This window comes from Helicoverpa armigera, chromosome 20, assembly GCF_030705265.1.
Source record: "Helicoverpa armigera isolate CAAS_96S chromosome 20, ASM3070526v1, whole genome shotgun sequence".
In the NCBI taxonomy this organism is placed as follows: Eukaryota; Metazoa; Arthropoda; class Insecta; order Lepidoptera; family Noctuidae; genus Helicoverpa; species Helicoverpa armigera.
This window is the reverse complement of record NC_087139.1, coordinates 3425138-3449747: the sequence shown is the minus strand read 5'-3', so window position 1 is coordinate 3449747 and position 24610 is coordinate 3425138. Positions and strand designations below refer to the sequence as shown.

Genomic DNA, 24610 nt, shown 5'->3' with positions numbered 1-24610 from the left:
ATTTAATGACTGAGAGTACATAAAACATTTTAGCAACCAGGTTAAGGCAATATTTACACAAAAAACAATGTGATCCATAAATATCTATAATAATTCTCAAAAGGACAATACCTAAAGTACAATGTAAGCTCTGATAACTTTCCTCAAAGAATATTTTCGATAGTACCTCCAAACACTTCGCCCCTATTTCCAAGAATCGACTATATAGGTAAATATAAAAATACATTCCGTTACACACAAGAGCACACTATCACAAATCAGATATCAATAGAAAGAAATGCTTTGTACTGTGTTCCGTTTGACTATGTCAAAGTCGCCTACCGGAACGCAATTCCTTTTTCATCATACACAATAGTTTAGTTCGTAATAGGCATTTTTGTATTTTGTGTTTACCTTTTCTGTGTGAAAGACTGTTTTTTTAGAGCTCCAAAGAAGGATTAAAAGTAATATCAGCCAGCTGTCTAACTATCATGGTTCATGAATTACAGTCTGGCCTGGTGACAGACAGACAGCGAAATCTAATGGGATTGCATTCTAGACTTTGAATTAGTTTAGGTACCTAAGAGACCCAAAAAATAAAACATATGTATTTTGCAATTATGTACCTAGGTACTACTTTTACGTACATTACCCTTACTTTAAGTTACAGAAAAAAATACATAGTGAAAGTATATTATGGTCCTACCTAAGTAAAATTCTAGGAAGTGTTTCATATTTTCTTTTATCTGAATATTATTTTCGCGTTAAACGCTGACGCAACAGGTAAATTTTCGTTGACACGTGTTTTATTTCATAGAGAACACCACGCTTTGCTTCAACAACTGAAATTAATCTTTTAAAACTAAATTGAAAGTTAAAAGTTTGTTTGAAACTTGGGTTTCCTTGAATTCTGTCCTATACCTACCTAGAAAATGTAAGGAGAACTTTAAACTTAGGTAGCTAGGAAACAGCCGTACAAATGAATCCATCATAAGGTTAAGCAACGCCTGTCGTGATCGGTCTTTGGATGGGTAACCATATTCATTGAATAAACTATTCAAAATTAGATACAAATAAACTAGATGTTCCACAAACACAATAATCCACTCAAAACCTGTTAATTCAATTTTCATAACACCAACATCAATAATTAGTTTGCAATAACCAAAGTGGTTAATACACGAACATAATTCGGTATCGGCCTATCGCTGTGGATGGACACAAATGTATGTACAACCCTTTCAATAGCCGACCACGATCATATCCGACACGCTTCGACAGTGGAAATAGATGACAGAAGGTTAACATAGGATTAAATGTTAAAGCTAAAGAGCTTTTGTTTGCTTGATCTCAGGACCAAAAATTCTGTCTGTGTTATTGTCCGTTTATTGAGGAGGGCTACTTTTTATTATTTTTGGGGACGCGAATTCTCACGGATGTAATAGCTGGCTCAATAAGGAATATCTGCGCCAAGTCAAGATTTCATCATCTGCCTAGCCTTGGATTGGCTTCCAGTCTAACCGGATGCTGATGTTTTACATAGAGCGAATGCATATCGGACCCCCACAACCCAGTCACCTGGGTAACTCGAAACCTGTACTTGGTAAGGCAACATTTCAAGAGGTGAAAAAAACAGTATATTTGAGGTTTCTTTTCACTTATCCCCATAGCTTTTTTAACGAAAGCTTGCAGACCTATGTATTTTTTATCCCCATTATTTAAAACCGAGCCTTCTGCAAATACCTGTGCTGTGACACTTCCTGCCGCAAACGTGCAGTTTCCATTATTGCGAGGTATAAACAGGCTGCACGCAAACCGCAGCCTCTATGCAACGTTGTCACGGTTATTTACCGATAGACGGCATTATTGGGCTTTGTCATCAGTGCAAATGTACTAACAATGTATTTGTTGGCATTTAATTTTATTTATCATTTTTCAGCCTTAATTGTCCACGTGCTGGGTAAAGGTATCCCCAATTTGTCTTTACTCCTCGATCTTTTGAGTGTTCCCACCAATCAGAGTTGTAGGCGTCCAAGTATTCGGCCATCTTTTCCGGATCCTACCTCGTTTGTTGTGGCCATCTTGTGTCATTGCAGTTTATTATAGCGGTTGTTTGTGACGGACGTGAATGTGAGAATGTACTAACTATTTTGGTAAGCACGTGGTTTTTGGAAGTTGATTTGTCAATGACATACAAAGTAGGTATACAAACTGCTTCGTTGGTCTAGAACACGGTATCTCATGTTCGACTCCCAGATCAAATTGCTTTGTTTGTTTTAAGAAACTTTTACAAAAGCAGCCGTGAGCCTGTAAACACCTGGACTTGGACGTTGTACCGCTCATCAAACACCCAGCTACACTACATATTTCTTTGTATTTCAAGTCGCACTACGTAAGACATAAGGTCTTATAAAAATCCTAATCATACCTTAATAAATAAAGTAACATTTTTAACCCTACTTAATATTCATTCAAAATGATACAGAATAAATCACATACACATATTATTTCTTCAAAAAATACGCTCCAAAAACCGAGCTAATATAGAACTCAATGTGTAATGGAAATTATTCCTCTTTTCCTTAGAGATGGCTCCATAATTATTATCTTGAAAGACGTGTGTTGTAACAACCTCACAGCCTCCCAAAAGGTTTGTCAAGGATTAAGCAATACATGTAGATGATTCTAGACTTTATTACAAGTGTGATAAAGACGTTTTTTGTAGTAAAGTAAATGTTTGAAGTAAGAAATATTTTGTATGCGTAATGACTGCCTCGCCTGAAGTAATGTTCAGAAGGGTGATGAGTGAGTATCGGGGTTAGGATTTAATACTCATGTTAGGCAAAATATCATAAATCTTCTACGAAATAAAATATTTATGAATACGTAGGTACATGTAACAGGTTTCATAAAATGAATATTTAACTGTTTTCATAATCGCTCTTAAAAACTGTTTGCTATAGTGAATACCTAGTTTCTTTTTTATCTCAAAATATTTCAAATTCGTGGCTAAAAATTCCATCAAAATGCACCAAAATCTAGTTCTAGTTATAAAAAAGCTGATTTAAGATATGAATTGCCGAATGAACATATAAATAGGGTTCGAACACTTTCCCTTTGGGATTTCAATCGATCTACACCAAATATAATTGGGGTATTTGAGTGTACGATTACACCCCTGCCTAACCCCTTGAGTAAGTTTGGTTTTTAATGTGAACGCGTTTGGAAACTTCTGCGTTATACGACGAATTTTAAGTAAGAAAATGAGCAAACGACTTTAGACTTGAGATTAAATAATGCTGCAGCTTTGAGGAAAAATAATATCAACAGGAATTGCATTAATAAATATTGTCATTCATACATAACAGCATTTTCCATCTCTATGATATTTGCTTAATTAGTTATATCAGTTAGTTTATCTGTTCATTTAATTACTTAACCAAATAATGATATATTCTTGAGAATAAAACAATATTAACAATTCAATTCAACATTTATTTCAATTCACATCAAAAAGCTACAACAAAGAGCACCCGTTTGATTTACTCAAACAATATTATACTAAGCAAAGGATTTTCAAAGCCACTTTGAGCGAGAAAATTCTTTGAAATGACAACTGCATAATAATATAATAAATCAGAAAATTATACACTTTGACTCCTCTGTGAAAATATCAAAGAGATTCTAGTAATTGCGTGAATAAGCGAAATGAATACACTACTTACTCAACGAGAACTATTTTGGTTTCAGTGAGAGCTTTCATAATAAAGGTTGTTGTTATTTTTAAATGTTATAACATAATTAAAAATGCGAGCGTTGCAAGGGATACTTTTAGCTGTGTAGGCCAAGGTTACAAGCTATTCAGTGTTTGAATTCTGGGTTTAAAAGTATATTAGGTGTTTTATTCATAAAGGCTGGTTCATGGTTTCACCCAAGTCTCAGGAGAAATACCACCGCGTTAAAAGGTAGTTTCTGAGATAGTGCTGTAGCTACACCTTCACATGTTTTTTAACCTTTTGAAATGTAAATTATGAAAGACCCAATCTTTGAGGTGACAAAATATTTCAACAACATTGACAGGACACCCCAAAAGTTCTCAATATCTCAGTCCTATAACAACATTTCCTTAAAGTTAAATCTCTAAGATTTGTATATGAAACTAAACAAAGAAATAAATTGCTTTCTGCCAACAAAAAAGCAATTTATCCTAAGATGGACGGTCCACTTTACATGCGAGTCGTGTCGCCACCAACTTTGTTAATTTCTAACTTTGACCGCAACTTTCAAGGAACGGATGCTGGGAAAAGGTTACATTATATTATTCAATGTTACAAGGTTGGTGTACTATGATAGTATAATATTTCGCGTAGCGTTTGTAGATAGCGTTTTAAAAACGTTTATCTTCAGCAACAATTCGAAAATCTCTCATTCTTAAAAAGTTGCATAAGATACCTACATCTCAAAATAATGGAGCTTTAAGGTAATTGAGATCGAAATTCAATCATCTATATTGTAGAAATTGGGAAAAACAACTGTTATTTTATTGCGTAGTGCAAATAAACGTAACCCTACTAAAACAGAACACATATAAATAAACTGTGTTAGAACCGCGAGATAAATACGAAACATTCACTACACTTTACTACTCCATTAAAACCTAATCTTCAACCCTTACACATAACAAACCAACTTCGATGTGATGACCATAACAGTTACCTGTAGTACCTACCTAGTTTCAATAAACCAATCAGAAACTTACAGGTAAACTTCGTTAAATCTAAGTGGTTTGATAGCTACGGTGAGGGCCCAACCTTAGGGAAAATTGTTTACTATGTAACTTGTTTTATTATTGGCGTTTTAACCTTTAACATTATGGGAGAAAGATATATTTTGTTTTTGAACGAGACCATTGTCAAACGTGAACTAGCTTCCACCAGCGTTTTTAAATACTAAGTAAATACTCTGTGCTCCCGGATTAAAATAGATGGGCTTAAATAGGCATAACACTGAAAGAATTCAATTCAAATCGATCCAGTAGTTCCTGAGATTAGCGGGTTCAAGCAAAAAACAAACTACCTATTTAGTTTTCTTAATAGAGCAGACGTATAGATTACCTATTTAATTCCAATCGTGGTTTTGCCCGCGTCCCTTTCAAATTATTTCCCGCCTCCAGAATAGAGGTAGAGAATAACCTTTCTCGCTAAATTATCTGAGAATTTTTTCATCTGACTGTTCCGGGATCCCAGTAACTCTTTCGAACAATTCCACAACACGACATGGGTCAGAAGTAAATTCTGGAATGGAATGTTTCTGAATCGTTGAAATGTTACAAGGGCCAGTTGATGTCATGTAAAAGGAGAAATGCTAAATTTATTTCAACGAGCATTTTTTTGGAAACACCATTTGGTTGAAAGCTACAATAAAGAAAAAAACATTTACATATCAATAATACTGAACTTCAAACTCAAATACAAAAAACAAACTTTTATTTTAACACCCTTTCATGTTCAAACCACTAATTAATAGACACCATTGATTACTTTGTCACCAACAACCAGGCTAGCCCACTGTAATTGCTCGCGTGTGTAATTCAGAAACAGAACAGGTGGTTGTAGCTACGTTATGACGTCATAAATTACGACCTTGACCTTGAGAAAACTCGCACACACTTTCATAATACATCTAAGCATCTTGTTCCCATTTACTCCAAACCTATTGTTTTTTGTTAGCAAAGTTTTCACACATTTCTTCCACTTGGGTGAAAATTTTGTAGAACAAAATAAATAAATTCAAATTCCTTAAAAAAAAATATATGCATCGTCAGCAAAATATTAAAATTACGTCTCTGTACTTAGAATATTTTGGTGTTCGGGGGAAAGATTCTTTTTTATTTTTAAAGAAATATTTTCTTCGCTTTGCACCCGTTGGGAAGGAATATGTGGAGCAGATGGGAACAAGCCATCTAAGCATGTATTCACACGCATAGTTTGAGAAACACTCCGTATAAGACGCAGGTGCTATCCATTATAATTAATTACACAAAAGGCATTATGTTCCTTCCTTCAGTTAATTGTTGAACAAATGAAAATCGTTATATGTATAGCGTAATGTGTTTTACTGGTAATTACAAAAGGCAGCTGTTACTATGTATCTCGCGCCTCGACAAGTTGAGGCGCATAGGGCTGAGCTCCGCCAAGTGTTAATGGCGGAGTGGGAGCAGAGGCTTGCACGACCCACGGCAGGGCACGCCGTTATCGCGGCGATAAGGCCCGTAATGAAGGAGTGGCTGGAGAGAAGCCACGGCGCCCTCAGCTTCCGGCTGACACAGGTTCTCACCGGACATGGTTGTTTCGGAAAGTTCCTGTGTCGCATAGGCCGGGAGCCCACGCCCGAATGCCACCATTGTGGCACCGGCAACGAAGATTCGGCGTTGCATACGTTGGCGGAGTGTCCAGCATGGGCAACGCAGCGCCTTGATTTAACTGCGGTACTGGATGCTGCGGGAAATCTTTCGCTGCCGGCCGTCGTGTCTTGCATGGTCAGCAGCGAAGAAGAGTGGAATGCCGTCGCCTCCTTTTGCGAGGAGGTGATGGTTTTAAAGGAGGCGGCGGAAAGGGTGAGAGAATCTGCTCTCTCCCCACCCGCAGCAGACGTAGGGGCGTCGCAGGGTGGCTGATCTCCGGCCACCATAGGGCGCGGCCTGCGGACGGCAGACTAGGGGCGTCTGTCGTCCGATCAGAAACAGGCCTCGAGACGGTGGCGTTGTGTTGCGCGCGCCTCTCTCAGTGGAGTTACTGTGGCCGCTGGGTGACGGCCACAAAGGGTGACGGGGCCCGCCTTCGAACATCTGGCGGGCCAATACCTGTCGGGGGTGCGGAAGAATGCTTTGGCGATACCCGTGCCCTCGACAACAGGTAATTGGAGGCAACACCAGGTAGGGTTTTTAGCCGGTAAGAGTCCGGCACACCCCTCCACCTGCCCCAGGTGGAGTACAGTCCATGAGGATTTTCCCCTGACAAAAAGCTGTTACTATGTAGCTACATACGGAATTATACTTGACTATGCTTATGTGTTGAAAAATAAATGAGAATCGTGCTTGGATGATTACATTCTGGAAATACGTTCAAAGGCGCAGTCGTTAATTATGTTAGCTTTCTTACTAGTGTAGACGTATAGATTACCTATTTAATTCCATTCGTGGTTTTGCCCGCGTCCCTTTCAAACTATTTCCCGCCTCGGGTATAGAGGTAGAGAATAGATTTGTCTGTTTTATTCTTCAAATATTTATTTGAAAATCCGGATAGAGACGGATCATTAAACAATATTTTACATAAGCACGTTTAACCCTCAAATTGTCAATCCCTGATTACCGAGAAAAACGTTACAAAAAGCATGAATTTCCTTCGTTATCTGAACTCGTATAATTCGCACATCATACATAATTGTATCCGTGATAATGTGCCATTTCTTCTGAAACAGAGCATTTTCGTCGAAAAACCTCCATTTCTCTCAGTAACAGTTTAATCTCATCAAATATGCACATGTATGAATATATGATTGAGCTCGATATTGGGCGCAGATAGGGTTGTCGAAACAAAAATAAAATATTAAAAATATCTCCAGTTCACGCTGTGAGGTTGGCGAAAAGGTCAGAGGTTATGACAAGAGGCTTTCGTCCGCGGTTCTTTCTGTGTAGTGTTCTTTTAAAAATAATCGTGTGTGCTTATTTGAGATGCGATGTTTTTCGGAGCTATTAAAACATTCATTCATTGAATACCTTTACGCAAAAAGTGTAAAATATACAACCTTTTAAGCAAATCTTTTTCACTTACTGTTACCGACATACATAGGTGTCGTAAAGAAACTAATTCACGTACCGAAATCCTACATAGACCTTTAAAGAAAGCCTTTAGAAGTAAATACTTCGGTCAAAGAATATGCCTTGCCATTCAGCGTGGCAATGCAGCCAGCCTTTTGGGTACGATCCCCGCTGACAGCGATGCGGATGACTTTTTTGATACATAGTATTTATTTTCCTTTTTCTTGTAAATATATAGATTAGGTAGGATATTTAGGTATTTTACTAGAATAGTTTTTAATTTTAATTGTAAAAATAATTAAATTTAATTCTTATAATAGTAAATATCCAGAATCACATTTACATTCAATCCATGTTTTATTCAAATAACAAACATACAAACAAAGTTTGCATTCACAACTTCAATTAGAATTGATACCTACAATGTTATATCAAAAGAATCTCGAGTGGCTTTTTATGACAACTGCAGATTGCAGCTTATATAAAAATGTTTCCATTTCACTGTAGTAGTTTGTTCGTATGTGGGTTTTATAGTTTGTTATTTAATACTTTGCTTGCTGAATGGAACTTACGAAAAGGTTATTTTTGGAGAATTGGCGGTTTTCCGCGGTTTAACTTCCCGCAGCCGGCTAAAAACGTGCCTAAGTTCCTTTCCGGACTCTATACTAACTGTGTACTAAATGATAGGTTCGGTTCAGTACTTTTAACGTGAAAGGGCGATATACAGATATAATTTCTTTGGATTTATAATATTAGTAAGGATTGCCTAAGCTCTTTTCAAACCATGAACTAGTATTGATTGATCACCACACTTACTGAAGACCTACGCAGATCCAATGATTTATTTGTAATTGTAATAAATGGGCATATAAATTCTTAATTAAATAATTATTAATTAAATATCCGCTTTATATATATTCTTCCATAACTTAAAAATCTTCCTCACAACCCTGAGTAACTAACGCCTCAAGTATTAATCAGATTGCGAACTTACTACTCTCGTAGTACCGGGGTTCATTATCACACTTATGTAACTAACTCGCTAGAGATGTTCCTTATAGTTAGCTATTCACTTAGTTAATTAAACCTGCTTCTTCCAACCTTTAACTGCGAAGTTTTTCAAGAAATACCTCTATTAGCTGCTAGTTTGTACAGGAGACTTTTATTGATTTCAAAATTTTATATGAGTAATAAGTTATACGAAATATTTGATATTTGCTTGCAGTTATGGTAAGGTGTGGTATAACAAATATACGTGTTAAAGTTCACATCAGAAGTACGTATAAGCGAAGCTACGTAGCATTTAGTAAGCACTTATATAGGACTGAATCTTGATGACTTGAATATTATCGTCATGCGTAATCACGTACAATAGTGACTACAATTGTGAGCGACTTGAAATAATCTACCCTAATTAACTTCCTTGACAAAGATATACACTATTAATATTAACTGTGCAGATATATTTCTGACAGAATTACTAAACATATATCCTACCTATAAAAACAGCTACTTATATGTAGATAAGAACGTACTTGGAAGAATTACTGTAGCAGAAGTAATAGGTATTAATAATAAATACGCGAGTATTGGTACTTCGGCAACATCAAGCCTTCGTATAATCGGATTGAGAGCACTCTTATATTATTGCGGAACATTTTACTCTTTTTTAATATCCGCCCGAATGATCTGCCAATATATTTGTAAAAGTAAATTACCTTTATATGATGGAAACACAAGTAAATATAATAATATAATGATGAAAAGATTATCTTGATATAGGCGATTTATTATTAAGGAAATATAACACATTTTGATTTTCAATATTTATATTCTCTGGTACTTTTTATGTGCCAGCATGTGTAAGAAGGTTTTGTTTCAACCAAAGACAAGTTACTTTTTTTCTTCAGTACAGCTACAAAGAGTATTGTAATATAATTAGTTCGGCTCTTATCTGATTAAGTTAATCTTAATTGAGTTAACCGAGTTAATTCTTACGTTTCTGTTCACTTGAGTGAACACTCAAGGGTTCAATTAACTAAGAGAGTTCTAATTCAATGCTGTCTAGTTAAAGTACGTTATAGGTCATAGATTGGATTGATTAATTAGTTAAATATATGCAGTTACAATAGTGAAAGGATTTAAGGTCGTTATGATATTATTATTGTCAAAATTGTACTATGTATATAAAACAAGTAACAATGTATTGTTTCATCAGTTAGCTTATAAAAAAAAAAAAATTTAGATTTTTCTGTATTTTGTAGTAAATTTCAATGTAATGTGATAAACGCCCAATCCTCATCTTTGTAATAAGGGGTCTGTGCCCAGCAGCAGGATGATAAATAGGTTGATAACAATGATAACATTTAATGTATGTATTGGTATATGTAGAGGTATATACGAGTAAGTTAATTCTACTTAAGCTTGAAAAAAAAGGTTTACAAAATATCGCTTTACAATAACGAGATCATGAAATGAAATTGACCTAATGTCATTGCACCCGACTGTACATCGTCGTTATAATTTATGATGCAAAATACTTATTATTTTCTCATACTTTCATAAATAAATACTCCATAAATAGGTAATATTAATTAAAAACAAGAGCTATAAAAGACAATCAATTAAATAGGGTGATGCAGATGCGACCTACATGAGGGTAGTTGTAAAACATTAAGTGGGGCTTGCAAAGTAGGACGGATCGCCGCACTGGGGGAAATAAGTGCTTTCTTTATAAGTCATGGTAAATATGGGTTATCTAGTACTTAGTTATAAAGGAATTTATGAAAGTTATTGTCGACTACCATGACTTTTATATAATGAGGTGCTGAAAAACTTAATGTTAAAATGGTTTTTTTGATATTATATTTTGCGACATAATAACATAAAAAGTATTTTTTTAATCTTTATTTCTTTTAATTCAAATATTTCTTGATAAATTTATAAAAATGCAACTCAAAGTTTATTAAAGAAGCATGTTTGTCCTCTGAATTCATTGGTCACAAACGTTATTATCACAACGTCTCACTACAATAAAACACTCATATTATTAAAACACGTAAATTCCAAATTAAATGTTTACTTAATAATCCATTAACTAAATCAAAAACTATTAACTGAAATCCATTTCGTCGAACCATCTACTAAGACTACCCTTGAAACAAATGACGACACACCTAAATATACACGCATTCTTACCCCGTATTTACTCTCAATTGAATAACAATTGAGCTCATCAATATATTAACATAATGTTTAATAAAACAGCTATTAATACCTAAGTATGTACGTATAAGTAGGGTGACAATGACGTCAGATGTCCCAGGACTAGAAGTGACAAGTTGTTTACTTATGGGGTACACCCACATATCCTATTAAAATCACCGTGAATGAGTCTATGGAGTGTGGGTGTAACCCATATATTAGGTTAATTTTCGATGGCACCTGTTACTTGTCTGTGGGTGAGGAGAAATGGCGAAAGTACAGTTTTGATTTTTTCTTAATCCATCATCTTTAAACTTCAGAGTATTATGAACTTTAGTGCAATAAAAATAAAGTTCAAAACTGCCTGTCCTAATCCAGGTCTTTTGCGTCCTTCTATTGTTTTTAAATCGGTACTCTTCGGATCATATTCGAATTTTCGAAAATACTTTTTCACGGTTTTATCTTATTCTATGGGGATTATAGTGTGGGATACCAATGACGTCATTTTTGCCCTATGATGGTAAATGACGTCAAAAGTGTGCTATTTTTATTTGAAAACCAATCACAGGTTACAGAGTACGTGGGTGATGAATACTTACATGACAATAGTTATATGTCAATTTGAAGCTTTAAGGTTGAATGCATCTATTTATGAAGATTACTTAAAATAAATAGAAAACATTTATCTCCAATCAGCAGTATTATATGCAATATGTATGCCGTGGAGATTGCCTTGCACAACAGGATAAAAGTAGCCTGTAGCTTTCCTCGATAGGTAGGCTATCATGTCACCTAAAGATTTTTTCACAACGGCACTTTTTCCTAAGATCAGCACGTTCATACAAACAAATTGTTTACCTTTACAATATAAAGTACATGTACCTCTAGATTAACTTACAAAAGAAATGCCATTAACCTTAGCATAAAATTACAAAAACCTTCATTTAAATAGCGATAACATTTGTTATTTTCAATCTGAAATCGTACAAAAACGCTTCGCTCTTTAGCGTAGAAAACTCATTATTTAGAACAAATGTTAATGCCCCGATTTACCTTCATTTGCCTTTGTTAATTATACGAGTGGCCAATTTTACAAGCTTTTAGAAGCTACTATTAAAATAATCATCAAGCCGTTTTGTCGACCATTTTGGTTCAATCGGGTTTCTTTTGTTTGAAATTCAATCTCACATCAATACTTCATTAACGATACGATATGGAACTTTTTTGGCTTAAACTTTTTTTAATTCAGAATATTCAAACACCACAAAAAAATGGTGAATGATATTTTGTCGAAAGTTTTAGTCGGCCGATAGTTTGTTTGCGCTCATAATTCAGCGAGATTAATGGTAATAAGCACATTACAAAGATCAGGTATTTAGCCAGTATCAGACCGACTGAAATCTTTTTGATTGGAAACCAGATTTTCTATAAAATCAATTTTCCTAACTATCAAATAAGCTCTCGGCCAACTGTTTACTCTGCAATGTGCGGATATTCTTAGTGTATCCAGTTTTCCAAAAATATATGTAGGGTACCGTAATTGAATAACATTAATGAAAGTTAAACTTAACCTAACTTAGGAGTAAACGTAATTAACCCGAATTGATAACGTAATGGCTAAGTAAAGAAAGCTTCAAAGTGAAGGTCATCTGTCACCCAGTTCCGGAACGTCGTAACTTAATGTTACACGTACGACAAATACGACGGTTTGTGAATAAATCTAATAAGGAAACACGTCTTGCCGCAGCTGTCCAAAATTACGAAAATACTACCTAGGTAAAATTCACTGGTAAATCATGTAACAAAATCTTCGTTTTCCTTTCTTTCTTATCTTTTTATACGCATTTTAACTTAGACAATAAATATAGTATTGTAGTAAAAATTCTGTTAATATTGTACAATGTTTTATTTCCTTTTTGACACTGAAACCAGCCTAGACTTTTTACTCTAAAGGGCGGGCGTTTTTTGTAGCTCTCTTGTAATTTTGACGTTTAAAAAGTGCTGTCTGAGCCTACTTACAATAAATGTTTTTAAATATGTTTTCTTTACACTATGTTAAACAATTACTAAAAATATAATTCTCGTTAATCGCCTTTTCAAATATTCACTGCCGTGTTAACAGATGACCTGATGACCTTTTCTTCATGACCCGAGTTTATATTTCACAGTGATTCTACAATTATAGATTTCGTCGACGCAAGCGACTGAGCGTCAGAGCACTGAAGTGGACATCTCTTAATTTTGGAATTTTCGCTCCAAAATAACCAGAGGACTGGCCGCAAAATGTCAAATACCGAGGTCGAGGTCCCGGCTTTGAGCAATCAAGTAGTGGTTTGTACTTCAAACACAGAGATGAAGGATTTAAAAATAAAGGTTGTTTTTTGTTCCTTGTTTTTAGTACATTTATCTGCCTAGCTTTTTTTCCCAACTATGTGTAGGTCGGCTTATAGTCTAACCAGATGCAGCTAAGTACCAATACCCAAAGGTAAGACTGGTTGTCAGACTTACTGGCTTCTTAGTACGCAAAATATAATGTCTTGGTAACATCACAGCTTCAAACGAGGCCTTAGGTTCAAAGTCAAGTTCAGTTAGTATCTTAATTTATTTGTTTTAGTTTAAAACATTTGTTTGTAATGGTAAAAACTAGTCCGGCGTAAAACCCCAGGGACTGAAAACCCGCTACCTTGACAGCTTGTTATTACAAATAATAAAAAATAAAAACCATCTACTTAAGTAATAAATTAACCTTGAACCCCCAAACTGAATTTTTCAAACGCAAGAAATTAATACTTCAAGTAAAATAAAAGCTCTGAAGAAAAAAATACTGGAACAAAAGCTTAGGGATCCATCATTATAATCGAAATCATCCAATTGGGTACTCTAGACTAATTAGGGTGGGCTTAATTGAGGAAAATTACAAAGGAAACAACATCTTCTGAACCAAGGAATATTGTAATAACAGTGTTCGGAAAATGTATTTATTTTTACGAGAAAATTGGCTACTGTTTTTATGTTTTTTTCGTTAGAAACTACTCATTATTTTTGTGCGTTAGAAATATACAGCTCAGTTTACTTAATTTACTCGTTCTAAAGAAGGATGAACTAGATAACTTCCATTATATTCGATTATATTATTACTAGAATTTTTTTTTCGATTATTACTTTCAGTATAAATATCTCTTTTATAACATTTTCTTCATAAACTTGTAAATAGCTCTGTAGGTAAATTTTTGCTATAAATAAATGTCTAAATCTATTAACAGCAAAGTTATTTCCGAAAATACCCCTTATATTGTTTTCAGATATTATACAAAGATACGCACAAAATATTAATTTTAGATACATAACAATAGATGTATTCTGCTACGCCGTAGCCCGTAGCAACTGGCTACGGCTACGACGTAACGCCTCGGCGAACACTTTGTGTAGGCCTTAATGGTCTTTTCCATATGTATGGACTTTGCCATATGTATGTTTAGAGATGAGGTTATATATTTTGGCCACTACTACATAATAATTTATTTTTGTCTAGTGAAGAAAATGAGAATCTTAGAATATATTATTATAAGATTTGGTCAACAAGACTTACGTTATATACAGACGTACCTAAGTAAATAGAAGGAAATGTTTTATTTTACGATTATCAACTAACATAGTGCAGTGCAAGATAAACCAGAAACGTAACGTAACTGTCAAACCCATTTTAAATTCTCATAGTGCAATGAACTCGCCCGCATCAAACTGTATGATAAAAATCTTATCAAATACTGACTGTCCATAAAATTAGCGCTGTTTTAGAACCTCGACATTGGTAGAATAAAAAGTAACAAAATTACCATTTTTTTTTTACTTTTTTTAAATAACAGAGGTAAGCGATACTATGGCAGAAAAATACAAGTTGTAACATAGTATTCTATATTTCAATCTTACTCCCAGCTGTTTACATGTTATCACTCAACATTCATTTAAGTATCTTCATATAGACAGTGACATTATGTACTTTAATTTATAGCCTTACTTTTTATTTCCTTTGTATATTTACTCACCGAATGGCAAAATACACTCGAATCTTATTCGAACACATGCTTGTTATTAATTTTAAAAACTAAACATGTACTTATGCAAAATGTCAACTCAATCGGTTGAGGGCAAGTGCCTTAAAATTTAGTTGTAAAATTCCACCCGAACACACATAGATAGATACAGATGTACATTGCAAGTTAAATAAAAGCTTGTAAAAAGACTATTCTGCCGCTTCAAGCACGCTTACCTAACTTTATAATACCTATTAGCAGTATACACAACATGTGCTAATATAACACTGTTTACAAACAAAACACCATCGGCTGTAGGCATGCACATTAGCAAATTGGCAGCTCAGGGTAACGCGAGCTCGTTAGATAACTCCCACGTAGTAATACATTATAGGATCTGCCAGATGGCCAGTTTGATTAATACTGATTTAAGCCGAACTGTGTTTACTGGTTATTACTGAATCTGAATAATATTGTTGTGGTATTTCTTATGAGATGTAGGAAAAAAGTATTGGCATCACGGCATACCTCGTCTGCGTAAGCAGTATGCGATTTCAAATGCAAATGTAGAAAAATTTGCTAAATGTTTGTCTTATAGAAAATGAATGACTGTACAAAATGGAAAATTAATTATTTTTCCATATTCTTCAAAAGATATTCCAAAAACAAACCCTGTGAATGGTGAATTCTCAGAGAACAGAATGAACATTTTATTCAAATAACAACAAAACTTAAACTACAATCTTTGCACATCAACACGAAACTGAAATCTTTTTAAAACAAATTCAAATTAACTGTTGCCTGAAAACCTACAAGCTTAGCCAAGTTCAAGGCAAACGTGCAATACCACGAAACAAATTATATAAAAACGTTGAGCATTAACGATCCCTCCAAATATAATAACATCTCGTGCCGATTACATTCGTACACGTTTTCATAATATTTACTCTCTTTCAAGAAATTCTCTCAAACATGATGTATTTATTTTTATTTAATATTCCTCTTTTGTTTTTCAGTACGAAAAGATTTGATTTGTGAAATAGACTTAATGTTGTTGTTTTTCAAGAGAAAATTGTCTGTAAGAAATATGGGTAAACAAAATAATATGAAATTAAAAAATAACTGTAAGAATTGGGGTTAAAACTCGTACTATCATAATGTACCTTTATTTTTGAAAATGTAGTAAATTTTCGCAACTACATCCACTAATATAAAATTAAATACAAACCACATGTAGGGTACCTACTATAGAAATATATATCTAAGTAGTATCTAGGTTATTATACTTAGCTCTGTTTGAAGTGGTCGTAATCTCAAGCTAGATTGCTATCTACAAGCGAGATATAAAAGCCTTCACTTAAGTACTTCTACGATACTAGATCCTGTAGTGCCTTATTAAATGCTTTTGAGAAAATGAAAACCATTCTTGTACGTGGAGAATCAGCTTTTTAAAATGTGTATTTCGGTACCTATGATGTAACTGATATTTTTTTTCCAGATACAGATCATCATCCTCAGAGCCTTTTCCCAATCATGTTGGGGTCGGCTTCCAGTCTAACCGGATTCAGCTGAGTACCAGTGCTTTACAAGAAGCGACTGCCTATCTGACCTCCTCAACCCAGTTACCCGGGCAACCCGATACCCCTTGGTTAGACTGGTGTCAGACTTACTGGCTTCTGACTACCCGTAACGACTGCCAAGGATGTTCAACGACAGCCGGGACCTACGGTTTAACGTGCCATCCGAAACACAGTCAATGGTGTCTAAGATATACTTAGAAAGTACATACAAACTTAGAAAAGTTGCATTGGTACTTGCCTGACCTGGGATCGAACCGGCGCCCTCATACTTGAGAGGTTGGTCCTTTACCCACTAGGCCACCACGACTAGGTACTAGGTTCCAGATACAGATGTAACTAATATAATAAATAGGAAACATTTTTTACTTGTTTTTATCCTAAAGGCACCGAAACTACTTAACCTATTTGGAAAAATTCTTTCATTGTTGGAAAACTACACTCTTCCCGACCAACATAGGCTATATTTTATCCCGGTACGGGCAGTAGCTCCCATAGGACACAGGTGGAACCGCGGAAAATCGGATGTAAGAAGTTTGGAGCATCATTTTTACTAAACTGTTATTTTCCTAAAGTTTTATTGTAAGTGCTAAAAGTAAACTTAATCAACGCAAACACTGAAATGACTTTCCTTAGTTTCTGCCTCCTTTCGTTGGTTACAAGATACAATTCATACATTATTCAGGACTAACAAAAACGGACCCTAATACTTAATGTTAGGGTCCCTTTTCACTTAGACGTAGCATACACAATCATAACAGGGTGTTTTCTTTATTTTGGCAAAAGGCCCCGCTGCGTGAAAATATTTTGCTGAATATAATATTGTAATGCCTTCCTTGTGTGCGTTGTTTTGTGTGTTTGTGCCTAAAACCACCTGCTCAAAGTAATGAAATAAGACTTTTTTTAAGAATGGAACCGCATTTTGAAATTGAATGTCTCATTTAAGGGCCTGTACGCACTGTCGACTTGCCGCTGGTGATTTGATTTGTCGTTGTCGTTGCCTAGATGCATATGTTTCGGTCGCCAAGGGACTGAGTTGCCGTCGACTAGTCGACAGTGCGTAATAGCTTACTGTCTAATCAGATAGCTGATCTCCTTCGACTTAACCCGGTGACCAAAATGGAGCTGTAGTTCAGCTTAAAACTGTCTTACAATTACATAACTTCTTTATCTTTAACACTAAAATACAAATCCCAGTTTAAACTACGATCAACAATGGCGCCAACATTAATGCAATAACAATTGTCATGCGTTGCTAAGCAGTTCCAACAGAATGCTTAATGGGGGCCGAATGACCTCGTTCGTATTGAGATACGAGCGAAGAGGGACGAAGTCGTCGTATACGGGTATAGTAACCCGGATACGAAGTGTTAGTAATATGTGTATATATTGTTGTTGCGTTTTTCTATCCATTTGCCTAGCGTTTTCCCAACTGTGTGGTTAGCTTCCAGTCTAAACAGGTGCAGTTGAGGATTAAACACTGCCTGTCTGACCTCTTCAATCCAGTTACCTGGCCAGCCATAATTTTTGATACGACGGTTTGTAATTTTTTTATGTTTCCGATTAGAATAAAAATAAAAATAAACAACATCGCATTCCTATTTTTAACCATACATATTTCACATATAAATGTGGTTGCAAATTCGTTTGTTTTTTACGCCTCAACGATCAAATGAAACAAGATGAAAGGACATTGTTTTAAGTCTATACGTACATCATTCGTCCGGAAACCGACAACCATAGAGAAATAATTCTGTAAGTACTAATATTGTGTATCACCTGTAGCTTCCCACAAGTTAACCACGTTACTCAAACCTAAAACGTAGGTCTAAATATTTTCACACATCTATTTTTATAATGCGTGTGGTTATGAATGAAAAACACGATACCCTAGCTCCCTACCCAAATATTACAAATACTTATGACAAACATAATTTGAATCATTCGCAGACATGAATAAAGTCTTCTGTGTAAATAAATATTTCGCGTGTACAGTACTTATTTCAATACGTCACAATTACATTTTTAGGAGTTCGTTCATAATACTGATACTTGGTATTATTTTTGTAATGTTAACAGAACTGAGGTGTTCTTTAGGATGCCCTAAATCTTTCCTAATATTATATACGTAATTCCATTCTTTACTCACGTATATTCTATGAGGCTTATGACAAAAACTACCGGCCTTAAGTAAAACGAATCGTTACTTTTCTATAGGTACCGGGCATTACATTTTTATTCGTAAATTGAAACTATTTTGTTAGTAAGACTTCTGCCTGATCTGGATACAGGTACTGAAATCCGACCCTAAGTTAAAATATGGATTCCTGAAAATGCTCGCGAGAGACACCGCGGGATGTTGGTAGTAAGTATATTACTGAATATTTCTGGTACAGTAATAAAAGATATAGGCTGGTTTAGTGACGTCATATCGTTTGTGCAAATAATATAAACCCAATGTTAATCAGAATGATATGCAAGATAACTATGATGGAAGAGATGTTATAAGCTTAGTCAGGCTTTTGCATTTTGATATATATTAGGTAAATGTGAATATTGTTTCAAGTTTTTTATAGTAGGTACCTACCTAATGACAAATATTGGATTGGTCGATTCAATGACAGTAAAAAAAACTGATTTATCATACGTTAAATCGCCTAAAAAACAAGGGAGTAAAGACATTATTTTAATTGAATTCAATCGATATTGTAGCTAGGTATTAATACCTATTAACTCAAAGAAATAACATTGATTTACCTAATATAAATTAGCGAAAATCAAGCTTATCTACAGATGTCTAAATAAATTGATTTTTCAAATATTGTGCCAAATAAATGTGCTTTAACTTTAAACAATTCCTAGTTAAGTACCCGGAAACTTGTTACAGTGTTTACGTTTGTAGAGAACCGCGCGCTTCGCCACCGGTAGCAACAAACAAATCAACAGCTCCAACACAATTAGTGTCCAACAACACTGTTGTTTAGCCAACAACCACCTAACTAGTTGCTAGTTAACGAAACGACCACCTAACCATAGCATATACGTAGGTATAAATAGTTATATTGTGAAACGATAGAGCGCGACAAACTCCTCCATTATTTCACTTCAGAAAACCACTTCGATCGGCTACAAGACGATCAAAATTAACGACAGAACATAAATAAATGGTCCAACTCCTCCAATTAACAAACCAACGGTGCCCGAAGCCATAATAATCAAGAACCACATCACAGTTATTAACTAGCAACATCAATTTGCGAAAGACCTCGCCGAATAAAATCCCAACGATTTAGAAAATTTAGGGATATTCCTCGCCACATAAATCAAGTTATACTGGCGCAAATATGAACGTCTATGGGTATGTTTACGTATAATCACGTGGTCGCACTCACCGGGCCGAGGCTGTCGAAGCCGTGGCGCAGGGCCAGCTGGTGAGCCTCGTCGTGCTGCACCGAGCGCTTGAAGCGCACCAGGAACGTGTTGGTGAAGACCTCGCGGGACGCGGCGGCGGCGATGACCAGCGTCGCAGCCAAGCATTGCAACCACATGTTCGCGCTGTGGCCGACAGCGGCTGACTGAGGACCCATCGCCGCTGACGTCACCACATATCGACCCGCGCCCGGCGCATGCGCCAGCCAGACCATTCAAGCACGCTCCCCTAGGCGACGTCCAGCCTTTTCACAGATTATGAAAGGATGGCTCGCGCCGCCACTACCATTGTTTTGGACGAAACAACCTAGATTCATGCTGTTCCGTTTAGCGCGACCCCATCTCGAAGCCGACCTTGGTCACGGCAATAAGGCTTCGAACTGTAATTTACATTAAGAGCCTTCTGCTGTGATAAGTGTTAGGTACTAAAAGCTTTATGCGTTGAAATAACTTGTACAGCATAGAGCTTGCGACGTTTAAGTGCTTCGCATCTACTTGACATATTTCGATACCGATATATTCAAAGATAAACATGATATTCCATTTAACTGTATTCGCATGGGAAAACTCGACTTTACGAAGTTGGGTTTGAACTTTTCTAATCTCGACAGAGAGCCGTCAGTTTAATTAACTTGATGGACAGGCTGTTATGAAATCGTGTTCTGCGAGTCTGCGGTTAACGTTCAAGACTTTTAGGAAATTACTTATGTAAGTACTAATAAGACAAGTTTTACAAGCAAAAGCTTCTTTGTGATGTTTTTGGGCGTTTATTTGAAAGAGGCTTTCATATAATAACGCGTAATTTTAACGTGTTTGAATTTGATTTGAAAATACCTTCACATGCAAAGTTGTAACAATAAATTCAAACACAAATTGACTTTTGACAAAGCACCGCATAAAAAGGCAAACTGAACTAGTAATCAAACCTTTTGTTTTTCACATTGCTATTCAGGGAACGCGCGAATCGTCTGTTTATTTTTATAGCTCTGAAAATTGACACTGAAATGGCTTTCCCGTCCACACAGGAATAGGTCGAATATTAGCAGTCTGTGCTCAAGGGAACCATTACGAATAGCAATTAATTCGACGAATATTGAGATTTTTCTTGCAGTGGCAAGGAATTTATTAACATAACTAGCTTTTGCCCGCGGCTTCGCTCCCGTCAACTGACTTCTCTTCTTTACCCTTTTTTTTTCTTCTTTACCCTTCTCCTGACAATAACAAACACAACAAAAAAAGAAGTAGCCAAATTGGTCCAGGCGTTGTTGAGTTATGCGCTTACCAACACATTTTGCGATTCATTTTTATATTATAGATAAATAGGACACGACAAGCATAAGGAGCCCCAGCCAGCACACTATAAACTTAATCTACATAATTATATCTCCTAGCCTAGCCATTTTCCCAACTAAGTTGGGGTCGGCTTCCAGTCTAACCTGATGCACCTGGGTAGGTACCTACCAGTGTTTTACAAGGAGCGACTGCCTAGGTATCTGACCTCCTTAACAAAGCGAGTGAAACCTCGGGGAAACAGCTTTTATATTTTCATATGGCCTTACCTACAAGTTTTACCAAGAAAGTAAGTAAGCCCTAACAAGCTGTTGTTGTGTCAGATTTCTGAAAACCGCCTAAGTAGCCCCTTGACACGCAATCCTGTATTCCTGACTCATCCAATGGAATTTACAAAATAAGTGGCTAAGTATATAAATATTTATGTGAATTTTATCAATCTAAATAATAAGCCCTTTTGCAGGTACATGTGTGTATTTAACATAGGTACTGCCATTTTACTTTTAACTGAAGCTTCATTACAACTTTCCTAAGTAGGTAACTTATTTTAGATTTAGACTTACGTCTATGTAGGTAGATGAAATTCGTATGACACACCACGTAGGCGTATTTCCAGATAAATTATTTAAATATATTCTTAGAACTTGCGTATTCTACGTACCTACCGTAATATTCATGATGTCTCATTTACTTTAAAAAGCATACGTAATCAGGTCTCTACTACATACAAAATATGGAAAGCAATCTAAGGCCCGGTTTAACTTCGGTTACCGATAAAGTGTCAGTTAGTTATTTGATAGTTAACGCCATCTGCCATAAGGCTGCTTATATTTTTTGCCAGACATTGCTATCCGAGACCTGCAAACCATAAGTTATACCTTATCTGTCAGATAAATTCCTAAAAGGCTATTTATTGACTTTGTCAGTAACCTGTGAAATCTAATAATTCGTAAAGCGTACCTACTTACCTATGTAGGTAGGTACATAGCATAACTTTTCAGTAAACACGCACAAATCTCTAGACCCAGCTTATCCACTGTAGTACACTTGAATTGTAATCCTTCTGTAATTCATAGCCTGAATCATTTAATTAAGTTTGCATAAAGCATTTTCTTGCGATCAAGATTATGACGAAATATTTTTTCCTAGCTGTTTGCGTTCCTATTTACCAAATTTTTACAAACGAAGTACCTGGCTACCTGGGTGGGTATGTACCCATCCGAGGTTTTAATACCTACCCGAGATACCTTCATGAAATAGGTAAAAATCGAACAATATGATCTTGCGTTGAAACATAAGCCGGGTACGGATTATTTTTTGTCTGTGGTTTTCTACAAAATAAACAAGTGCGTAGGCGTGCTCCATCCTTGCTTGCTCATTCCCTTGCTTTCATTGCTATATGACAATGCGAGGAGTAGGTAACCTATTTTTCAGATTAGTATTGAAATGTTTTACCCGCAATACCTAAATCCAAGCTGCACGCGCTTTGAAAAAAATAAAAAGCAAATGCGAATCTCGATTTTTCCTCGATTCTCGAATTATCGAGGAAGGCTACTTTTATCTGTGGCCAGGGAATGGAACTCACGGGCCGCGGGTGGAACTAATGGCAGAAGTTGCTGGCTGGTAAGAACAAAAAACAATGCATGAAATAAAACCTCAGAATGAGTTGTTCATTCAGTAAGTAAATAAATAAAAAATCATGTATGGGATGAAAAATTATTTTTAGGTATTAATGACACTTAATTATTTAATTAAAATATCTTTATTTCTTGATTTGTTTTCATATAAAAGAATAATGAGAGCAGTTTATTAAACTTTTGTTTTAAACACTAATAAATACTCAGATCTCAGCAATTGATAAAATTATAACTACTCAATTTTAGAAGAATTATTCAGGATGGAAAAAAAAATTGTTAGGCTGTCAGTCATATGTTTTTTGTTTTCAGTGTTCATGCAGAAAACACCTTCAAGCAAGGTGTTTTGGGTATTTTAATAAGTCACTTTAACAAATAAAAGAAATGAATGATTCAAAAATATTGCTATTAAATAAAAATACAATTTACTATCATAACAATGAGTAGGTACTCTTTAATTATCACAAGAGTTTAGCACTATGTTCACCAACATTATAAGTACGGCTGACGTAGGGAGAGAAGTCCGTATTAAGCCGCGGCAGGATTGAGAGGTGGAGTTGTACCTCCGGCTACTCCAGCATTAGCTGCACACTGCTGCTCCATAGCATGAGACGGCGGGTGCTCCAGAACATTATCAATCAACCCAAAACTCTTTGCCTCAGTCGGTGACATAAAGTAATCACGTTCCATCGAAGACTGAACTTTCTCTATAGGCAAACCTGTATGTCTGACATACAATGTATTTATCTGAGCTTTCAGCTTCAAAATCTCCTCAGCTTGGATCTGTATGTCTGTCGCCTGTCCTCTAACGCCTCCAGAGGGCTGGTGGATCATGATGCGCGAGTTTGGAAGTGCATGTCTCATGCCTGATGCTCCAGCTGCCAGGAGCAGTGATGCCATGCTGCACGCCTGTCCGACACACCACGTAGCCACTGGCGGCGTAATGTACTGCATTGTATCATAAATACCCAGTCCAGCAGTTACGTTGCCTCCAGGCGAGTTAATATAAAGATGTACGGGCTTTTTACTAGACTCTGACTGCAAGAACAGAAGCTGAGCAACGATCAGTGAACTTATCTCGTCGTTTATAGGTCCCATGAGACAAATAATTCGTTCGCGGAGTAATCTAGAGTAGATATCGTATGCGCGCTCACCTCTACCTGTTTGCTCGACAACTATTGGTATCATACCAATTCTCATGGGTTTACTGGTGCTAATCAGTCTCTTGATATTACTGGGTTTACTGCCAATGGAGCAGGCAGCTCGTGTGAAATTTCGGATGTAATTCAGTGCCATTTTTGGCTCTAATTTAGTTCAATACTAACGTACAACTCTGTACAGCAATGTACGGTCGTTTTACGTCGTGACTTCGTCGATCGATGTTTCCCTTATTTACGCATCTAAGAATCAGAATAAATATCTATCTAGTAACGATATACCGTAAGGAAATTCAAAATTATTTAATAAATTCTATACGATTTCACACAACCTACAAAAATATATTTTGACATTGACAAATAACAATGACATGTCATTTTTAAAAACAATAATACGTTTTGTTTTAAATCATAGATGCTTTGACACCTAGCATATTAGTCAGTTATGAATGAATTTCATATTAAATTACAATTAGATAATTAATAG

General features: G+C 35.8%; 2 protein-coding genes across 2 annotated transcripts in view; both read right to left on the bottom strand.

Annotated features, from left to right (window-relative positions):
- LOC110377468 (neuroendocrine convertase 2) overlaps window positions 1-20272 on the bottom strand; it is a 90346-nt gene extending 70074 nt beyond the window's left edge. The window contains exon 1 of the mRNA XM_064039675.1: window positions 20006-20272. Coding sequence (XP_063895745.1) covers window positions 20006-20257 — 252 coding nt within the window. The 5' untranslated portion in view covers window positions 20258-20272. The remainder of the gene's footprint in view (window positions 1-20005) is intronic.
- Window positions 20273-23355: 3083 nt separating this feature from the next.
- On the bottom strand, window positions 23356-24496 carry LOC110377465 (ATP-dependent Clp protease proteolytic subunit). Its single transcript, XM_021336385.3, has one exon. The coding sequence runs from the start codon at window positions 24260-24262 to the stop codon at window positions 23495-23497; it is 768 nt and encodes a 255-aa protein (XP_021192060.3). The 5' UTR covers window positions 24263-24496; the 3' UTR covers window positions 23356-23494.
- Between the last annotated feature and the right edge of the window lie 114 nt (window positions 24497-24610).

Bases quoted from the DNA above. Each gene is read 5' to 3' on its own strand.
- LOC110377465 (XM_021336385.3), bottom strand. From the start codon at position 24,262: ATGGCACTGAATTACATCCGAAATTTCACACGAGCTGCCTGCTCCATT.